A 16,479-nucleotide genomic window follows, 5' to 3' on the forward strand; every position below is an offset into this window, starting at 1 on the left:
AATTAAAATAATAAATATCAAAAATAGTCGGATCATATTTATTTTTTACATTAATAATAACGTAATTTAAAAAATATTACAAACAAATAAAAATAAAAATAAATAAACGTAATATTATAAACCACAAAAAAAGTTAGCGTTATGAAGCCAAACACAAGGGAAGGCCTTTAAAATTATCTAATTTTTTAATGAACGGGTTAGATTATTTATGTCGATATATTTAGTATAATAAACATATACACGTGATATTCATGTATGTATACCTAGTTAAATATTAGTAGTAGGTAATCTGTAAATGCATCGGATAGAGGAAAAGATAATCAGATACCTTTATTTTAATGAATGTAGTAGGTTTATTTTATATCTATAAATTTAGTATATTAAAAATACATATGGTATATTAATATGTTTATATTATCTGATTATATATTAGTACTAAAATAATAGGTAATATGTCATCATTAATGGATTTGGTTGGTGAAAAGAAATCAACTATCACTTTTTTAAATGAGAATGGGTTTCTTTAAGTTTGTAAATTAATTTCTTAGTAATTATAAATGATTTGTTTTTTTTTTGTGAAATGTAATTGTAAATGATGATGAAAGAGAAAATGATATGTACTATTAATAGGATATAAGTTAATTTTTTAATCAGTGATCCTTCATTAATAGCAAGTAAATTTCAAAGCATTCAAAAAAAATTAAGAAAAATTGTCATTTTTAAAATAAATAGAAAGTTTCCCTATTTATGAAAATAATCATAGGAAAATGACTTATGTAATTTTCCCCATAAAAGTGTTAGCCACCTAACCATATATAAAAATAAGCAAAACAAAAGTTTCAATTATTTGAAAGTACAACCTACACAAAGGTTGAGAGGCCGACATATTAGTTTGGTATAATAATAACATCTTATTAGAGATTTCATAGTTTAAATGGTATAAAATATTTTTAAAAAAATTAAAATTATATATTAATCAAAACGGTAAAATTGCTGGAATAACAGCGATTTCCTCCATCGGAAAAAACAAAATTGCTGCAGTAGCAGCGATTTTGCAATATTTAATTCTTTTTTTAAAAAAAAAAATCACTACATAGGCTACGATTTTCAATTTATTTTTTTTTTAGAAAATCGTTGCGTAGGCAGCGATTTCCCAAAAAAAATTTAAAAAATGAAAATCGCTGCCTACGCAGCGATTTTTTTTAAAAAAACAATACCTGATTTTCTTTAATTTTTTTTAAAAAAAAAGAAAGTTTAAATTTTTCTTTTTTAAAAAAAATGGACAATCTCTCATCTGCATATAGAAAAATAAAAATATTTTTAAAAATATCTATAATAAAATAAAGAATATGAAGAAGGTAGTAAACTCACCAATGAAACTAATGATCAGCAATGAAAAATTATGAAGATTAACATTATATAACATTGTAAAAATATAAATAAAAAAGGTTAAAAAGGTAGAATACTATTTGAACTCAAACATCATTTAAATTTAAATTCAATATAACATCTTTTTTTAGAAAGAAAATATTTTTGTTACCTTACTTATTTTTAATTTTTTTTAGAAAAAAAATATTTTTGTTACGTTACTTATTCTTAATTTTTTTTTAGAAAGAAAATATTTTTGTTACCTTACTTATTCTTATTTTTTTTTAAAACAATGCATATTTTCTTATAAGTTATATATTTGAATTTCAAAAAAATATTTGAAAATCAATAAAATTTATTTTCCTACGATTTTCTTTTAATTTTTTTTTATAGAAAATCGCTGCCTAGGTAGCGATTTTCATTTTTTAAAAAAATAAAGAAAATTGGTGTGTTAAAAGAAATTGAAAATCGCTGCCTAGGTAGAGATTTGAATTTTTTTTTTAAAAAAATTACATTTTGCAAAATCGTTGCAGTAACAACAATTTTGCTTTTTTTCGGTGGAGGAAATCATTGTTGTTCCAACGATTTTGCTGTTTTGGTTAATATAAAATTTTATATACCGTTTTAAAATTTTTATTAATATTTTATACTCGTTAGGCTGCGGACTCTCGACAGCTTGTTTAATGTATTTATAAAAGAGCATTAATTCATTCTCTATGAAAAATATAGTTACTTCAATTTTATAGCAAAAATTTTTATCCTATGTTTCATTTACGAGTATTTGTCGTTGTATACATACAAAAAATTTATCTTGTTGTTGAAGAAAAAATAAACTAGTTCCTTTAAACTGATGAAGAAGACAATAAATTTAGTTGGATATTTAGAGATAAACTATATATTAGAAACATTGTTTTTTACACAAACTACAAACATTTGTTGCTTCTTCACGGTAAAAGAAAAATCAAAGATTTCTTGTTCATGGTTAAAAAAATAAATTAGACAAATTATAAATATTTGTTCAAAGCTTAGGCAGATTCAAACAATATAAATATCTGATTAAAAAACAAGCAAGAAAAAAATCCCTAAATCTTAAGAAAATTACTCCAATATCGTGTTGAGCATTCAAATTATTTCACAATTTACACTTCAAAAATAAAAGAATTAGAAGAAAACTTCAATTTTACCTCGTGGCGATTTCTTTGTTTGACATCAAAGGTATACAACGGCTCAAGAGACAGCTCCTCGTGCAAATTCGTTAATTTATTCCTTGAAGAACCAAAGGAAGCCATATATTTTCTTGAAGAATTAGAGGAGTTCATAATACAATTCCTTATGTAATTTCTTTTTACTGGGTATAATATATGGATTGTCAAATTTTTTTTAAAAAAGTTATTAATAATTAAAAAAAGAATAATGTGACATGGCATCCTAGTAGGACAGAGATAATGTATTTTTTGTTGAGCGGTCAATATGGGCTAGCCTACCACAGCCGGGCTAACTCATACAAACTTTGATATTTTATGGGGTAGGTTGAGCTAGCCTGTTTTTGGTAAGGGTCAGAAAACGGTCGGCCCAACCCACAACTACGTGGGCTACAGGTTTGTTGGGCCGGTCCATTTTTTAAAAACTTCTATTTTTTATAATTATTAACTTAATTATAAATTATAATTTAAAATATTATCATAAATATTGACAAATCAATATTACATGATGTTAATGTTACTACTTGTTAATCAAATCCATAAATAAAATTATTTTTATAAAATATTTATTAATTTTTTTTCTAAAGTAAAAGTATAAATATCTAATAAGAAATATTAACCTAATTTTTTTGAGTTTAGACTCTCTTTAATTTTAAATTTTAATATTATATTATATTTTAAATTTATTTTTATTGGCCCACGGGCTGCCCCTATCAAAATTTTTCAAGACCTATAAATCAACAGACTTATTCAGGGCGAGCTGAAAAGTCATTTTCTTAAAGGAAATTTTTTCAAAATGTCAATATTTTAACATTTAAGAGGGTTCATTAGCAACACTTTTAATATTTAGTAAAAATGTTAAATTTTAGTTTGTTCTGTGTCATATTTATATTTTTATTATTTGTTTTTATTTAATAATATAATTATTTAATAACAAAAGGGAGAAAATCAAGGGAGAGAATATTTCAAAAAAAAGGTAAGGATCACTTAATTTTTCTCATCAATTACATTTTCAAATAAAATTTAAACTTTGCTTCTTTTTTTTATCCAGAATTTTTACCTTTTAAAATTATATTCATTCCACAATATATTCTATTTATATTTATTATATTTTTTTATTAGTTTGTATTCCTTCCAATAGGTATGCCAAATGTATCTATATAGTCATTTAAGAAATATATTTGTATTAATATATTTTTTCCTATATAGTTATTTTTTTCTTCAAAAATCTTTTATGTATTCATTTTAATATGTATTTTATTTGTATTTCTATTTATTCTAGTTTTTATTTAGAATTTTGTATAATAATATATAAAATACAAAAAATTAGTATGATGAAAAAGTGATTGAAATATAAAATTGAAAAGAAATAAATGAATATTTGGTGTACTCATTCTTAAATAAAATACATAACTAGTTGACATACCTTTAGAATAAATATAAATTAGAAAAAAAAATATCGAATTCAGAAACAATGCAACATAATTTTTGAACGAATACAACTATTAATTGTAAAAATACGTAATGACTTAAACAGTATCAAAATTCAATATATACTTCGAAATTTATGAATACAAAAAATAATAAAATTATGAAATAAAAAAATAAATACTAATTGTGGTACATTGACATAACTATCACAAAAAAAAAAACAGAATACAAAATGAATTAAATATATGAAATACAATTCCAAATCTATGGATACAAAATACAGTAAAACAATAAAATACAAAAATAATAATAACTAAAACAGCAACAAAATTCAATATATCATTTCAAATCTATGAATACAAAAAAACATTAAAATTATGAAATATACACAATCAAACTCATATAATGTGTTACATTGACATAACTAACACATAAAAAAAAAAAGACAGAACACAAAATACAATAAATATATGAAATACAAAAATAAATACTAACAATAACATAATAAAAATTTTATATACACTTCCAAACGCACTGTAACATGAATTTTTTTTAATCTTAAAAGTTACTAAACAAATTAAACAAAACATGCAAGACACAAAACATGCAAAAAAAAAATACACCTTTTCCAACAAATTGATCTTCTTCAACTTCATGATTATTAATTTGTGTGGGATTTTGCACATCGACGGATTCAGACATTATTTTCGGTCGTATATCCTCCTTAGATTTAGAAGCGGAACCTACATTGTTGTTTAATTCTTGAGTGAAAACAAATTAAATTATGAAAAATAGGAAGAACTTTGATTATTTTGTCCAATACCTCTAGTAACTCTCATGAAAACGTCCATTAAAGAGAGAATATATATAGTCTCAAACCCTAAAAAATATTGTAAAAACAACAAAATAAAAAAACTTTTTTAAAAAACATTAAAATCAATAAGTAAATAAATAAGAAATCTGAAAAACATAATACTCAAATCAATGTTAATCTTCAAATCAAATCTTGCAACGAAATTAAATGAGAATAATAGAAAATATTAATATATTGAATCGAAAATTTGTGGAATTGATTTGGAAGAATGTTAGAGAGAGAAATTGAAAAAAAACTTAAGAAAAGAGAGAAAAATCTGGGGATTTGATTAGAAAGAAAATAAGAGAGAGAAATTGATAAGATTAAGAAAAGAGAGAAAAAAATCAAAATGACATTAATATCTATCCAATTACATAAATATAGGAAAATGTGTAATTTATGAGAGAGAGAAAAAAAGTAAATAATGAGAGAGAAAAAAATGTTAATAATATCAGAATAATTATTTATTTTTAAAATAATGACATTTTTGACATGTTTACTAATATTATTAAAATATGCATATTATCACTAAATAAGTTGATTTTTTGACTAGTTAGCTAAATTTTCCTTTCTTAAATGGGCTCCGAAAATCTTAGCCCAGCTCTATTATATCTCGAGTTAGGCCAGGCTGGCCAAACGGGCCTAGCCCATATTAACGGTTTTAATTTTTTGTATTAAATATATTTTGAGAAAAATAGGCAAAGTTGGGTGATATTATAGTCCTAAAACAAACTTAAGTGATATTCTTAGATTTTTTAAACATGAGTGACTATCTAAGCAAGGTTGGGTGATATTATAAACATTTTCTTATTTATTATAAAATAAAAATAACGTGACATGACATTCTAGTAGGAGAGAGATAGTATATATTTTTGTGTCAAGTGTATTTTAAGCAAAATAGATAAAATTGAGTGATATTACTGTAGTCTTAAAACAAATTTAAATGATATTTTTAAATAATTTCTCAAACATATGTGACTATCTAAATAAGATTTGATGATATTATAAGCATTTTTTATTAATCAAAATATTAGTAATATATGTGTCCTACCTCTAAAAGTATAAGTAGCCATCATTTTATGACAACTACTTATTATTAGCACCTTTACAATCAATTCTTAGATTTCAATTGACACCAATCAACATAAAAAACTTCCAGTATTTTTTGGTTATTTTGCAACATCAAGAAGCACGAAGACTTCTAAAATAATGATTGAACTTTAGATTTCATTAAAAGATCGGATAGATTTTATTATTTATAGATTATTATTTAATTATTTTTATAATATTTAAAATAAAGGATCCTAAGATACATAACAAGAAAAAATGTATACTTTATGAAACTAAAAAGTTCTAATACATTTGATAAGAGGTAATATATGATGATAAGTAGCAGGAGAGTTAATAATTAATGAGTCCTTAAATATACGATAAAGATACATTTTAAAACTTCAGAAATTCTAAAATATATGGTATAAGGAAAATATATTGTAATAACTCATAGTTTATTAATTACTTATTACATGGCATTTAATTTGAAAAGATGATTATGTTGTATCTTTGATTATTAAGGATCATTTGGCAGGAAATATTAGGAGAAATAATTCATGTTTTATAGTATTATTTATTATTTTATTCGGTAGAATTTTTGAGCCTAAATACAACTAATTCATAGATTAGTTATACACTATACATGGTATTATACAATGTATTATTAATACCTTTGATTTGGTGGTATTAGAGATATATATTGAATTTAATACCATGAGATTATCTATGTAAAAACAAAAATATCCCTCAAATTATTTTAATCATTTTATTTATTTTTTTATTTCATGTTTTATATTTTTACTACTAAATTTATTTAAATAAATTAGCTTACAAAATATATTATTTTGAGAGAATTGTTTGCTGATAAATAAATGTAATACATATCAATACAATATTTTAAATGTGAATTGTTTAACATTTACTAATTGAAAAGATAAATATATCACTACATGACGTTTGTGATTTTAATTGAATATATTATTTGTTGATTTATATGTGGTTTCTAAGTATTTATTTTTTGAACAATTTATAAATTGCATATATATTAAAACTACAACTTGCAATTTTTAGGTGCAAATGTAGATGATATAGTCGATTTCACTAATGTTTACCGTCTTTTCGGTTTTAAAGTAGATTGTCTAATCTACTCTAAATTGAAAATTAATTTTTTTTCAAATGATTAATTTGTTAAGATGACAGTTATTTATCCTCAAATAATTCAAGTGAGAATATAGTAAACATGACAACAAATATTATTCTTCTCCTAGCTAGTTAGAAGGCTATAAAAAAAAATTATCCGAAAATTATCTACCTTGACGATTATATAAAATAGAAAAATTCATAATAATTCAAAGGTATTATTAGAAAGAAACTTTTTGTAAAATTTTAATCCAAATACAAGATAAAGTAGAAAGCAATAAATCAAACTTTTGATAAAACAAATATACTATGCTTTACTAATTCAACACTACTAATCCTTCTGTTACTAATTCTTGCATTATTAATTTTTCTACCAAACGATCCTTAGCTTTTTAGGTTAAGAATTATAATTTATTTCTGTCGGAGTGGTTGATATTTTCAATCACACCCTATTACAATTAGAATTATGATTTTTCCGGTTGAATTATTTATTTTGTTAGGCTCGATTAAGATTATTCCCTCCATAATTTTTTCAATATGTAGGTCATTTGATTTAATCATATTTTTTATTATAATTTTTTCTTTTTTATCTGATTTATCGTCACCTAGAATTGCATTATCTTTTGCGTATTTAAGTTTGTCAAAAGTAAAATTGCTGAACTATTTACAATAACATCAGTCAAGTCCAAAAATCAATTTTTTTTTTTAAAAAAAGAGATTAACTGGTATATATTTTTTAAGTTGAAATCGTCTATATGAATTCTCTATAACCATTCAGCTCTGTTCGGATATGCATTTCATTCTAATACTGGAAAATTATTTATGCTGAAAAATTGTATAGTCCAAATAACATGGTGTGAAGGGGGAGTAATTTATTTGAACATACACAATGTTTGGCTAACGTAAGAGTACATGAATAAACTCGAGGGAATAATTTATGCTAACGTAAGAGTACATGGATAAACTCGAGGGAATAATTTATTTGAAACATACAACACGTTGTCCAACACAGGGTACACATGGGAATACTTTATTCGGTGAAGAACCAATTGTTTTATTTAAAAGAAAATATGATTATATGTAAATACTTACTTTAGAGTTGTCACTCAATTTTAGAAAAGATTAAGAAATTTTTGTTTTCAAAAGATCAAAATAGTAAATTTAATGAAAATATCTTTTAAAGGGTTTTGGGAGTTCTTATTAGCATTTCAGGAAAGTTTTTATGACACCTAAAATATTCGCTTACTTGCGATTACTCAGCTACTAAAATATTTGGCTAAAATTTTAACTTAACTCAAATTTATTTGAAATCTATAAAAGGGGTGAAAAATCATCTTACTATCTAAGTGAGTAATTTAACTCCAAAATTTATTTATTATTAAATTTTCTTATTTTTGAATTTTCAGATACTTTTTTATTATTTCCTAAGAAAAAAACTAAAAACAATAAAATAATTTTAGAAGTATTTCAAATTTTGAGGACTTAAATCATACACAACTTTTTAAAATTGTTTCAAATTTTGAAGACTTAAATCATATACAACTTCTTAAAATTGTCCACATATTTCATTTGAATACCTTAACCAAGTCTTCTACCTGTTCAACACCTCTAGTACTTTGAATTGATATCTATTTGATTTGAACAAATAAGTGTGTGAGATACACTCGCTATGACATGACATTATGACGAATTAAATAATAACATGTCAGTTGAATCCAAAAAAATTATTTTATAGAATAAATCAATATGAGTGAAGAAAATTATTTTAAATAATAAAAAATAAAATTTTGTAATCCCTGCACAATTCCCCCACCCCACCAAACCTTTCCCCCACTGCCCATGACCAACCCCACACCCTCCCAAAGCATAGATAACAATGTTAAATCGTTTAGATTTAAAAATGAAAATTAAAAAGAAAAAAACTTTAATAGTTACCAACCACGCAAGTTCTTTCGTGCGATATGGTATTATGGTATGATATCATTTATTTGGACATGCGATATGAAATTTTTGTGTTGTATATTTTTTATAAACATAAAAATTTCATAAGTTGTAAAATTATTAAAATAAACCCAATTATTTATTCAATCTATCAAATAAAAAAAATCATAAAATTGCATGATAAATTATTACAAAAGTATTTGTTATCCACTTATGTAATTGTTTCATCTAACTTTAATTTAATAAAAAAATGAATATAAGTTGTAGTGTACTAGTTTTTAATATAATCCTCACACATAGTACGAACAATTTCCTCAAATTGAACTCGTATTTCTCGATCATGTGATTGAGAAGACAAACCAAAATTGTTACTTTGAGTCATTTGTTGTCAATATCATCCGGAACTATATTTTCACGTTTATAGATCATAAATGTTTCATCACTTTAACAATCGGTTGGTGTGAGTTAAAGTGACTGTATGTTGGTGACAATAATAAATTTTATGTCGGTGAAATTATAAATTTTAAAATTTAATAATGTGATTATAAATTTTATTTGAATATGAAATAAATTGTTAGTAGATATAAATGTGAGGTTGTTTTAACAAAAATATAAACTTGTGGATCAGTTTTTGTATTAAAATATCTCAAATCATGATATAGAATTACCATGTAATATCATATCATGCTTTTTGGAGAATATAGAATCACATCTCATGATTCCATATCATGAGATGAAATCGCCGTGAAATCGCATGTCCAAATGTTAATTTCATCTCACGATATCATATCGTGATATGATATCACATGGCCAAACGCCTACTAAATCAATAGTAACAAATATAAATTCTGATTTTTCCTTTTACGGAGCAGATGTCGGCACCGACAATACCAGCAAACCATCACTCTACCTCTTTCTTCTCTTTCATTGGTGTCTACAGTGCAAAATACAACATTGCTATCCGTTCATGCTAAATATTCTTTCTTATTCATTTTGATAGCATGAAAGTATTTTACTCATAGCCTTCGTCTACTATTCAATAGTAACTATTTATTAGAATTGGAACAAATAATAACAAATTTTTGCAAAATTTTTTTATATTTTTTTCATGTAATAAAATAGACTTTATCTAGACATTGAGACGTAAATTAATATAAAAAGAAAAATAAGAAGAAAAATGGAGAGGTGAGAGAAAGAGAGAGTTAGAAGAGAGTGTGGTGTGCGCATTTATAAGAAAAATGATGAAATAATAAATGCAGGGATGGAAGAAGACGGTTGCTTTTTTTTTTATTATTAATTTAGGTGTGAATTTTCCTTTTAATAACTTAACACGTTCAAAAAAAGTGAATCACACGTTTTTTGTCATTTCAGCATTATGTGTCTAATAGAAATGTCTCTTGAACAAATAAGGTGTTCAATTGATACATAGATAAGTTAGACTGTCTAAATTAATTATGCAAATAACTTTAGAGGACCGAAAATGACTTCAGCCAATTTTGAGATTTATTTCACACCATCCAACCATCTTACCACAGAAAAAATATTCTTAAAATATATTTTAAATTTATAAGATTTCATTTTTCTATCTTACTCCATACAAAATAGTTTATGAAAAAAAAATGTTCATTTTTCATGGTCAAAGGTCTAGTCATGAATCAAATCTCAAAAGTCGACTATGGAGGGATGGTTGGAGTCTTATCCTAGTTCAAGTGATCATAGATCAATTATCGAGATTACTCTTCGAATCAAAAATTATTTCATAAAAAATATTTTCTAAACTCAAAATAAAAAAATAAATTATATTTTCTCAAAATATTTTTCATTCATCAACCAAACGTTAATAAATATTCTCTACTTACCTATTAAACAAGAAAAAATAAATTAAAAATCCAATTGTTTTCCAAATAAACATTTTTCCTTGGTATCAAACACACCCAAAATCTCATAGTACAAGGATACATTATCTATATGGTAAGAGGACTAGTCAGTTATCACCAACCTCCAACATAATTCAAAACCTATGAACATCTAAGCTCTTCACTTTCGAAGAGGAAGAGAACTAAATAACATGGTGTGAAGGGGAGAAAAATAATTAATTTGAACCATACAGGATGTCGTCTAACTCGGGGTAGAGGAATATACCCTGCTCTCTAGTCAGTTTTGCAGAATAAATGGTGCTGCACACTAGCAAGTTGGCTTCAAAAGCTAGCAATTCATATGTGTGGTCGGAAGGACAGCTTCCTCAATGTTCAAACTTGGCACCTTATCTGGGAGAATTCCTTACTCTTAGCTGCAAATGTCTCAGCTACTAATATGGGAAATGCAATGGTTGCATCACAATGCACCTGCATTCAACAAATCAAAAACACTACAACAAATTAGAATCTCACAAAGGAGATGCTTGCACAAAATGTATTAGAGGTAAGTTGTTAACCTTCACAGTCTTGGCACCACCACGTATCTTTCCCCATGATACAGCTTCATCAGGACGGGCACCAGAGTCACTACCATCAAACTCTTGTGCGGTGTTAATGAAGACGGCAAAATCTGCACCATTGCGCATCATATTGGCATTGCAAACATGGTGCTTAGGCAGCCCTCCACCCAGTATAATCATTCCTGTCTTCCTCAAACCAGCATGGACAGCTTCACCATTCATGGCCCTAATATCTGGTTATATAACTTAATCATGTTAGCTCTTTCATCAAACAAATTCTTGATGAGAGGAAAGAATCACTTGATAAGATACTCATACCTCCTACAATGTCTATGACTAGACCAGGATTAAGATCTGGATTATCTGGATCACCCTTTTTGAAAGAATGGAAGTATAGCATGTCACCAAGTGATCCATCCGTCAAGCCAGGACAGAAGACAGGAATCCGGTTCTGAGATGATAAATACGAGAGTAACATTAATATATGAACTAAAAGAGAATGCATGTTTTCCTTTTATTTTCTGGGCTGAAAAAGCATGAAATCATCCCTTCTTCATAATAGAGTGAATATGACTTCCCGAGAAACTGCCCAAGTAAAAATTCAAAAAATTTCCACGATGAACCTCTGAATTCTGATCATCCAAAAATTATCATAATATGTCAATCGCTGGGCTTTAAATCAGTATAGTGGAATGGATAATAGTGAGATCATGCCTTAGTTCATCCCATTGTCTAGTATTCTGGTATCACACCCCAACGTGCAACTACAGCAAATTCCGGATTGAAAGAAAAAAATAAAGTTGTAGGGGCAAACTTTAGAAACTTCATGGAAACAAGATTTATTCTATTAGAAATTCAAAATATTTCTGCTTGTGAAAAAACTTCACTTGGAATATCTAGAGATAAAACAGGTATTTCTACATCCTTTTTATTTTTGAGAAGGTAATAGGATTTTCAGTTTGTCAAAACAGCACTAAGATAGATTGCTGAACTATTTACAACATCAGCCGAGTCCAAAAACCAAAATAATAATAATAAGATTAACTAGGATGACTTAATTTTCCATCCAAAAAATAAGGTATTGTGTTTCAATTCATACCCCCCCCCCCCCTTTGGAAAGAGACCTATCCTATTCTGTTCTTCCCTATTGAGTACTAATGTAAAGTTTGCTAGGTAAAAGTCAATATTTTCCAGAAAACAACAGCTAGGTGTTCCGGAAGATATCCTCAACCCTATCCCTATTATTCCCACCTGAAAGACGAAAACTATAACAACGTTTAGTACCTAGAATGACAAAGGTACTACTTAATTGCAAGGAAAACCTGGGAATAATGATAGAAGCTACTTTCCTGAAGTTTTGTGCATTTGGCAAGCAGAAAGGATCTGATAAGAGAAAAAACTGTTATTGATGTTTTCTGCACAAAAGATATCCTCCAAATTAAGTATTGCAAAAATCTGCCAGAATTCTGAAGTTGTATCCATCCTTTTTTAAACTTTCTTTTTCCTTCTATATAATGTTGTACTTCTTTTTCTTTCTTGAATTCAAAGGAAATAGTTTAAGGGGTTCTATGGCGTCTAAACAAAAAAAATATAGGAAAATAACAGCTACGCCTCAGTCACAAACGGGATGGGGTCAGCTAGATGAATCCTCATTATTTCAAAAAAAAATAAAAAAATGAAGGTTTCTTCTCCTTTTATCCTTCCCTCTTGATTTCACTTTCTGATCTCAATAACGATGAATTTGCTACCACAATGCATGCAAATCCATTTTCTCCCAGGTAAATATCTCTTACTTTCTCATTTATCAAAATATCATCCCAATATTACTCCCTCCATTTCAATTTATGTGCCTTCTCGTTTTAGTTTGTCTAAAAAGAATGTCTCTTTCTATATTTAGTAAGTTTTTAACTTCAACATACCCTTAATAACACTCCCCACTCACTTACATAAATGACATGACATATTTAAGAGCACAAGATTCAACGGATATTTTTGGCATGATATACAAAATTTAGTTTATGACACAAGATTCAACAGTATTCTTTACAGTTATAAACTTCATGTCCAATCAAACTATGCCAATAAAATGGAAAGGGGAAGTCGTAACTAATAATTAATTATATATGTGGGACTAGCTAGATCATTTGGCATTCTAACTTCACCAATTTAATTTCATCAAATATGGAACGGAAGGGAAGTGATTTGAAAAGCACCTTACAAAATGAAACGGCGGAGAGGTAACTATTATATATGTGGGACAGATTTGGCATTCTAACTTGAGTATTACAATTTCATCAAATATGTAATGAAAGGGAAGTGATTAGAAATGTACCTTGTAAGCCCAATACAAGTATGAGGTTTCATCATTAATTTCTTTACCCAGACGAGCAATGACTTTAGATGGTGTCCATAGAACCTTCTGTATCACAAAAAGAAGATAAACAAATCATCACAAGCCAAAGCTAAGATAAGTATTATCACATTTGAAAGAATATCACAAACGCAATGACCCAAGTAAAAAATCCATTTGTATTTGAAAGTAATAGCAGAATCCAGATTGAATGTTAAAGCTTCAGCCAATATTAAACAAGTAATGGGATGATCTAACACTGAATCAGACAAGAGCGGATACCTCATTAATCTGCTCCTCATACATTTGGTCAAAAACTGGGATGATCCAATTCTCAAATTTGCAGTAGTTGTCATTAGGAACCAATAAGTTACCAATACGGTTCAATCCTTTCGATCGTAGAGAAGCTCCAGGTAAAGAGAAGTCCCCCTTGTAGGTTGGTGCGAGGCACTTTATGAGATCCTCTTCAATACCACCAGCTGTAGTAACCACAACATCAACCTGCAGGGAGGGAAGACAGTTTGCTAAGGTCCAAGACACAATAATTAATAGAAAATTGTTCCATATGGTAACAAAAGTTTCTTTAGACCAATGCTAAACATGAGAGCTGAAATCTAAGACGCAAAGATAATAATTTTCTACCATATCATTTAGTACTTGTGTGGCAGATAGAAGGATGAGGTATTCTAGTTTTTGTAACCAATAAATCAGAGAGACAAGGAATATAGGGAACATGAGAAATAATGTCAAAAGGCTTGATCTTCAATTAATACAAACCAAGCATAGCAGCGATTCAGTGCTTGACATAATAAATCATATGAAGAGTATTGAGGTTGAATAAGAGGATGTCATAGTATTAGTGTGGTAAGTATAGCTTTAGAGTGTACACGGAGAGGACATAAAAAAATTGAGAAGATATATTAAGATGATCTCAAATAAAAGAAGCCCACAAGATTCAAACTTAATGGTACAACACAGTCAGACTTAAAAGAATTAGTAGAACAGAAACGACTGGAACTGTTACTTAAATGCAACTCACCATCCGGTGCTGAACAAGGTAGCGGACAGTGTCTCTAACACCAGAAGAAACAAGGTTTGAAGTGAACCCCAAGAAGATTTTGCAGGTTACCGACTCTCTGTATGCAACATCTCTTTCTTCTTCACTGCAATCCTCCGTGGGCAGCTCATGTGAAAGCCTCCAATCTAGCTTCAAACCCATCACACCCCCAAACAAAAACACAAATTTCAAACTTCTAGAATCAATTTTAAGAACTTCAAAACTAGTTCAACAACTTCCAAGTGTATGAAAGAACGTAACCTGTTTATAAAAAGTCAAAACATTTTTTAAGAAGCACTATCATCAACTGTTAAAAGATCGGTGAGGTTTAACTTGTGAGGGTGAACAGATTTTCCGAAGTAAATTCAGATATTAATTGAATTGAAATAAGTCTTACATACTTCCAATTTGCATACAAGTACCATGAATCATACTATCTATACCCACCAATTCCAACTTAATTAGCATTCTTTCTATTTTAGGATTAATTCTTTTAACATACTTTGCCTACAAAACTATTCTATCAACTCTAAATTTTTAACTTTCACCGTTCCACTGCTACTTGCTATATTTCATGACTTCCAAAACATGACTGATATTATTCCATATCTATACAACTTTCATGATCTTTTAGAATCCAAATTAATTACAGCAAAATAAAACTTCATTGTGATAATTTCTCTACCAAGACTAATGACATACTAATATTAAGTCAATCTAACATCTTAAACTCTGTTTCCAGTCATATAAAATGGGAAGGAGAGAGTAGTTGAAACCCAAATATTGTCGGTGTAAAGCAATTAACTTTATTACTAAGCCCAAAAAAATATGCGGATGAGGTGAAAAAAATTCAATATCATAGGAGCTGGAAAAAAAATCTTGATACGGAAATATGAAAATTTGCATAAAGCAACAAATTTTTTAGCGTAAATTAAAAGAAAGAAGTGAATCTGACCATTTGATTAACAATTGCAATGGCGTCACCAAGATTAGATGCTTGGAAACCAGTGGAAACCATGGACTTGATCAGCTCAGCATAGTTAACGCCTTTATTGAAGTCGTAGCCCTCGATTTTAGTGCAAGAACCTTCTAGATTTTCGGATTCTTTGAAAACTACCGATCTTACTGAGTCCATGATACTGTACTTCAGAGCTTCTCCCATTATTGCAGACCAAGATTATGTACGGAACAAGACTGCCGCCGCGAGTTTCTGCGTTTTCAAAACGCAGTTTATGTAACTAATGGGTTTCTGTTCATTTTAGGGAAAATTTTATATGACAAACTAAATTTACGAAATAATATTATATGGTATAGTTTACATAATTATATTTTGTGGGTATAGTATAATTTGTTACGTAATTTTTTATTTTATATAAAATACTTTTTTAAAAATTATATTATATTTTATTTTTCATTAAATAATAACAATAGCCCTAAATATGGTTAACAAACATTTACACATTTCATAATTTAAGTTAAACATTTAAAAATATTTTTTTTAAAAAAATTCTATTGTGACTGAAAATTCATAAAAAACTTGTTTATGGGGAAATTAAACTTTTAATATATATAAAGTTTATATATGAATGTAAATAAATTGAATATAAGTTATTTAATTTGCACCAAATTGTAAATTAATTATTATATACA

The 16,479-nt window shown here is 27.3% G+C and overlaps 1 protein-coding gene across 1 annotated transcript; it reads right to left on the minus strand.

Moving 5' to 3' along the window:
• Nucleotides 1-10,847: 10,847 nt before the first annotated feature.
• Nucleotides 10,848-16,044, minus strand: DHS (deoxyhypusine synthase). The gene is made up of 7 exons (NM_001247566.1): nucleotides 15,785-16,044; nucleotides 14,812-14,979; nucleotides 14,055-14,273; nucleotides 13,755-13,841; nucleotides 11,741-11,873; nucleotides 11,420-11,655; nucleotides 10,848-11,330 (listed from the first exon to the last, which is right to left on the minus strand). The coding sequence occupies exons 1-7, from the start codon at nucleotides 15,989-15,991 to the stop codon at nucleotides 11,235-11,237; spliced, it is 1,146 nt and encodes a 381-aa protein (NP_001234495.1). The 5' UTR covers nucleotides 15,992-16,044; the 3' UTR covers nucleotides 10,848-11,234.
• Nucleotides 16,045-16,479: the final 435 nt, after the last annotated feature.

Source organism: Solanum lycopersicum, chromosome 2, assembly GCF_036512215.1.
Source record: "Solanum lycopersicum chromosome 2, SLM_r2.1".
Classification (NCBI taxonomy): domain Eukaryota; kingdom Viridiplantae; phylum Streptophyta; class Magnoliopsida; order Solanales; family Solanaceae; genus Solanum; species Solanum lycopersicum.

Bases quoted from the DNA above. Each gene is read 5' to 3' on its own strand.
- DHS (NM_001247566.1), bottom strand. From the start codon at position 15,991: ATGGGAGAAGCTCTGAAGTACAGTATCATGGACTCAGTAAGATCGGTA. The intron at 14,274-14,811 runs GTGAGTTGCATT...CCCTCCCTGCAG, and splicing joins ACCTTGTTCAGCACCGGATG to GTTGATGTTGTGGTTACTAC. The intron at 11,874-13,754 runs GTACATTTCTAA...TTATCATCTCAG, and splicing joins ACTTGTATTGGGCTTACAAG to AACCGGATTCCTGTCTTCTG.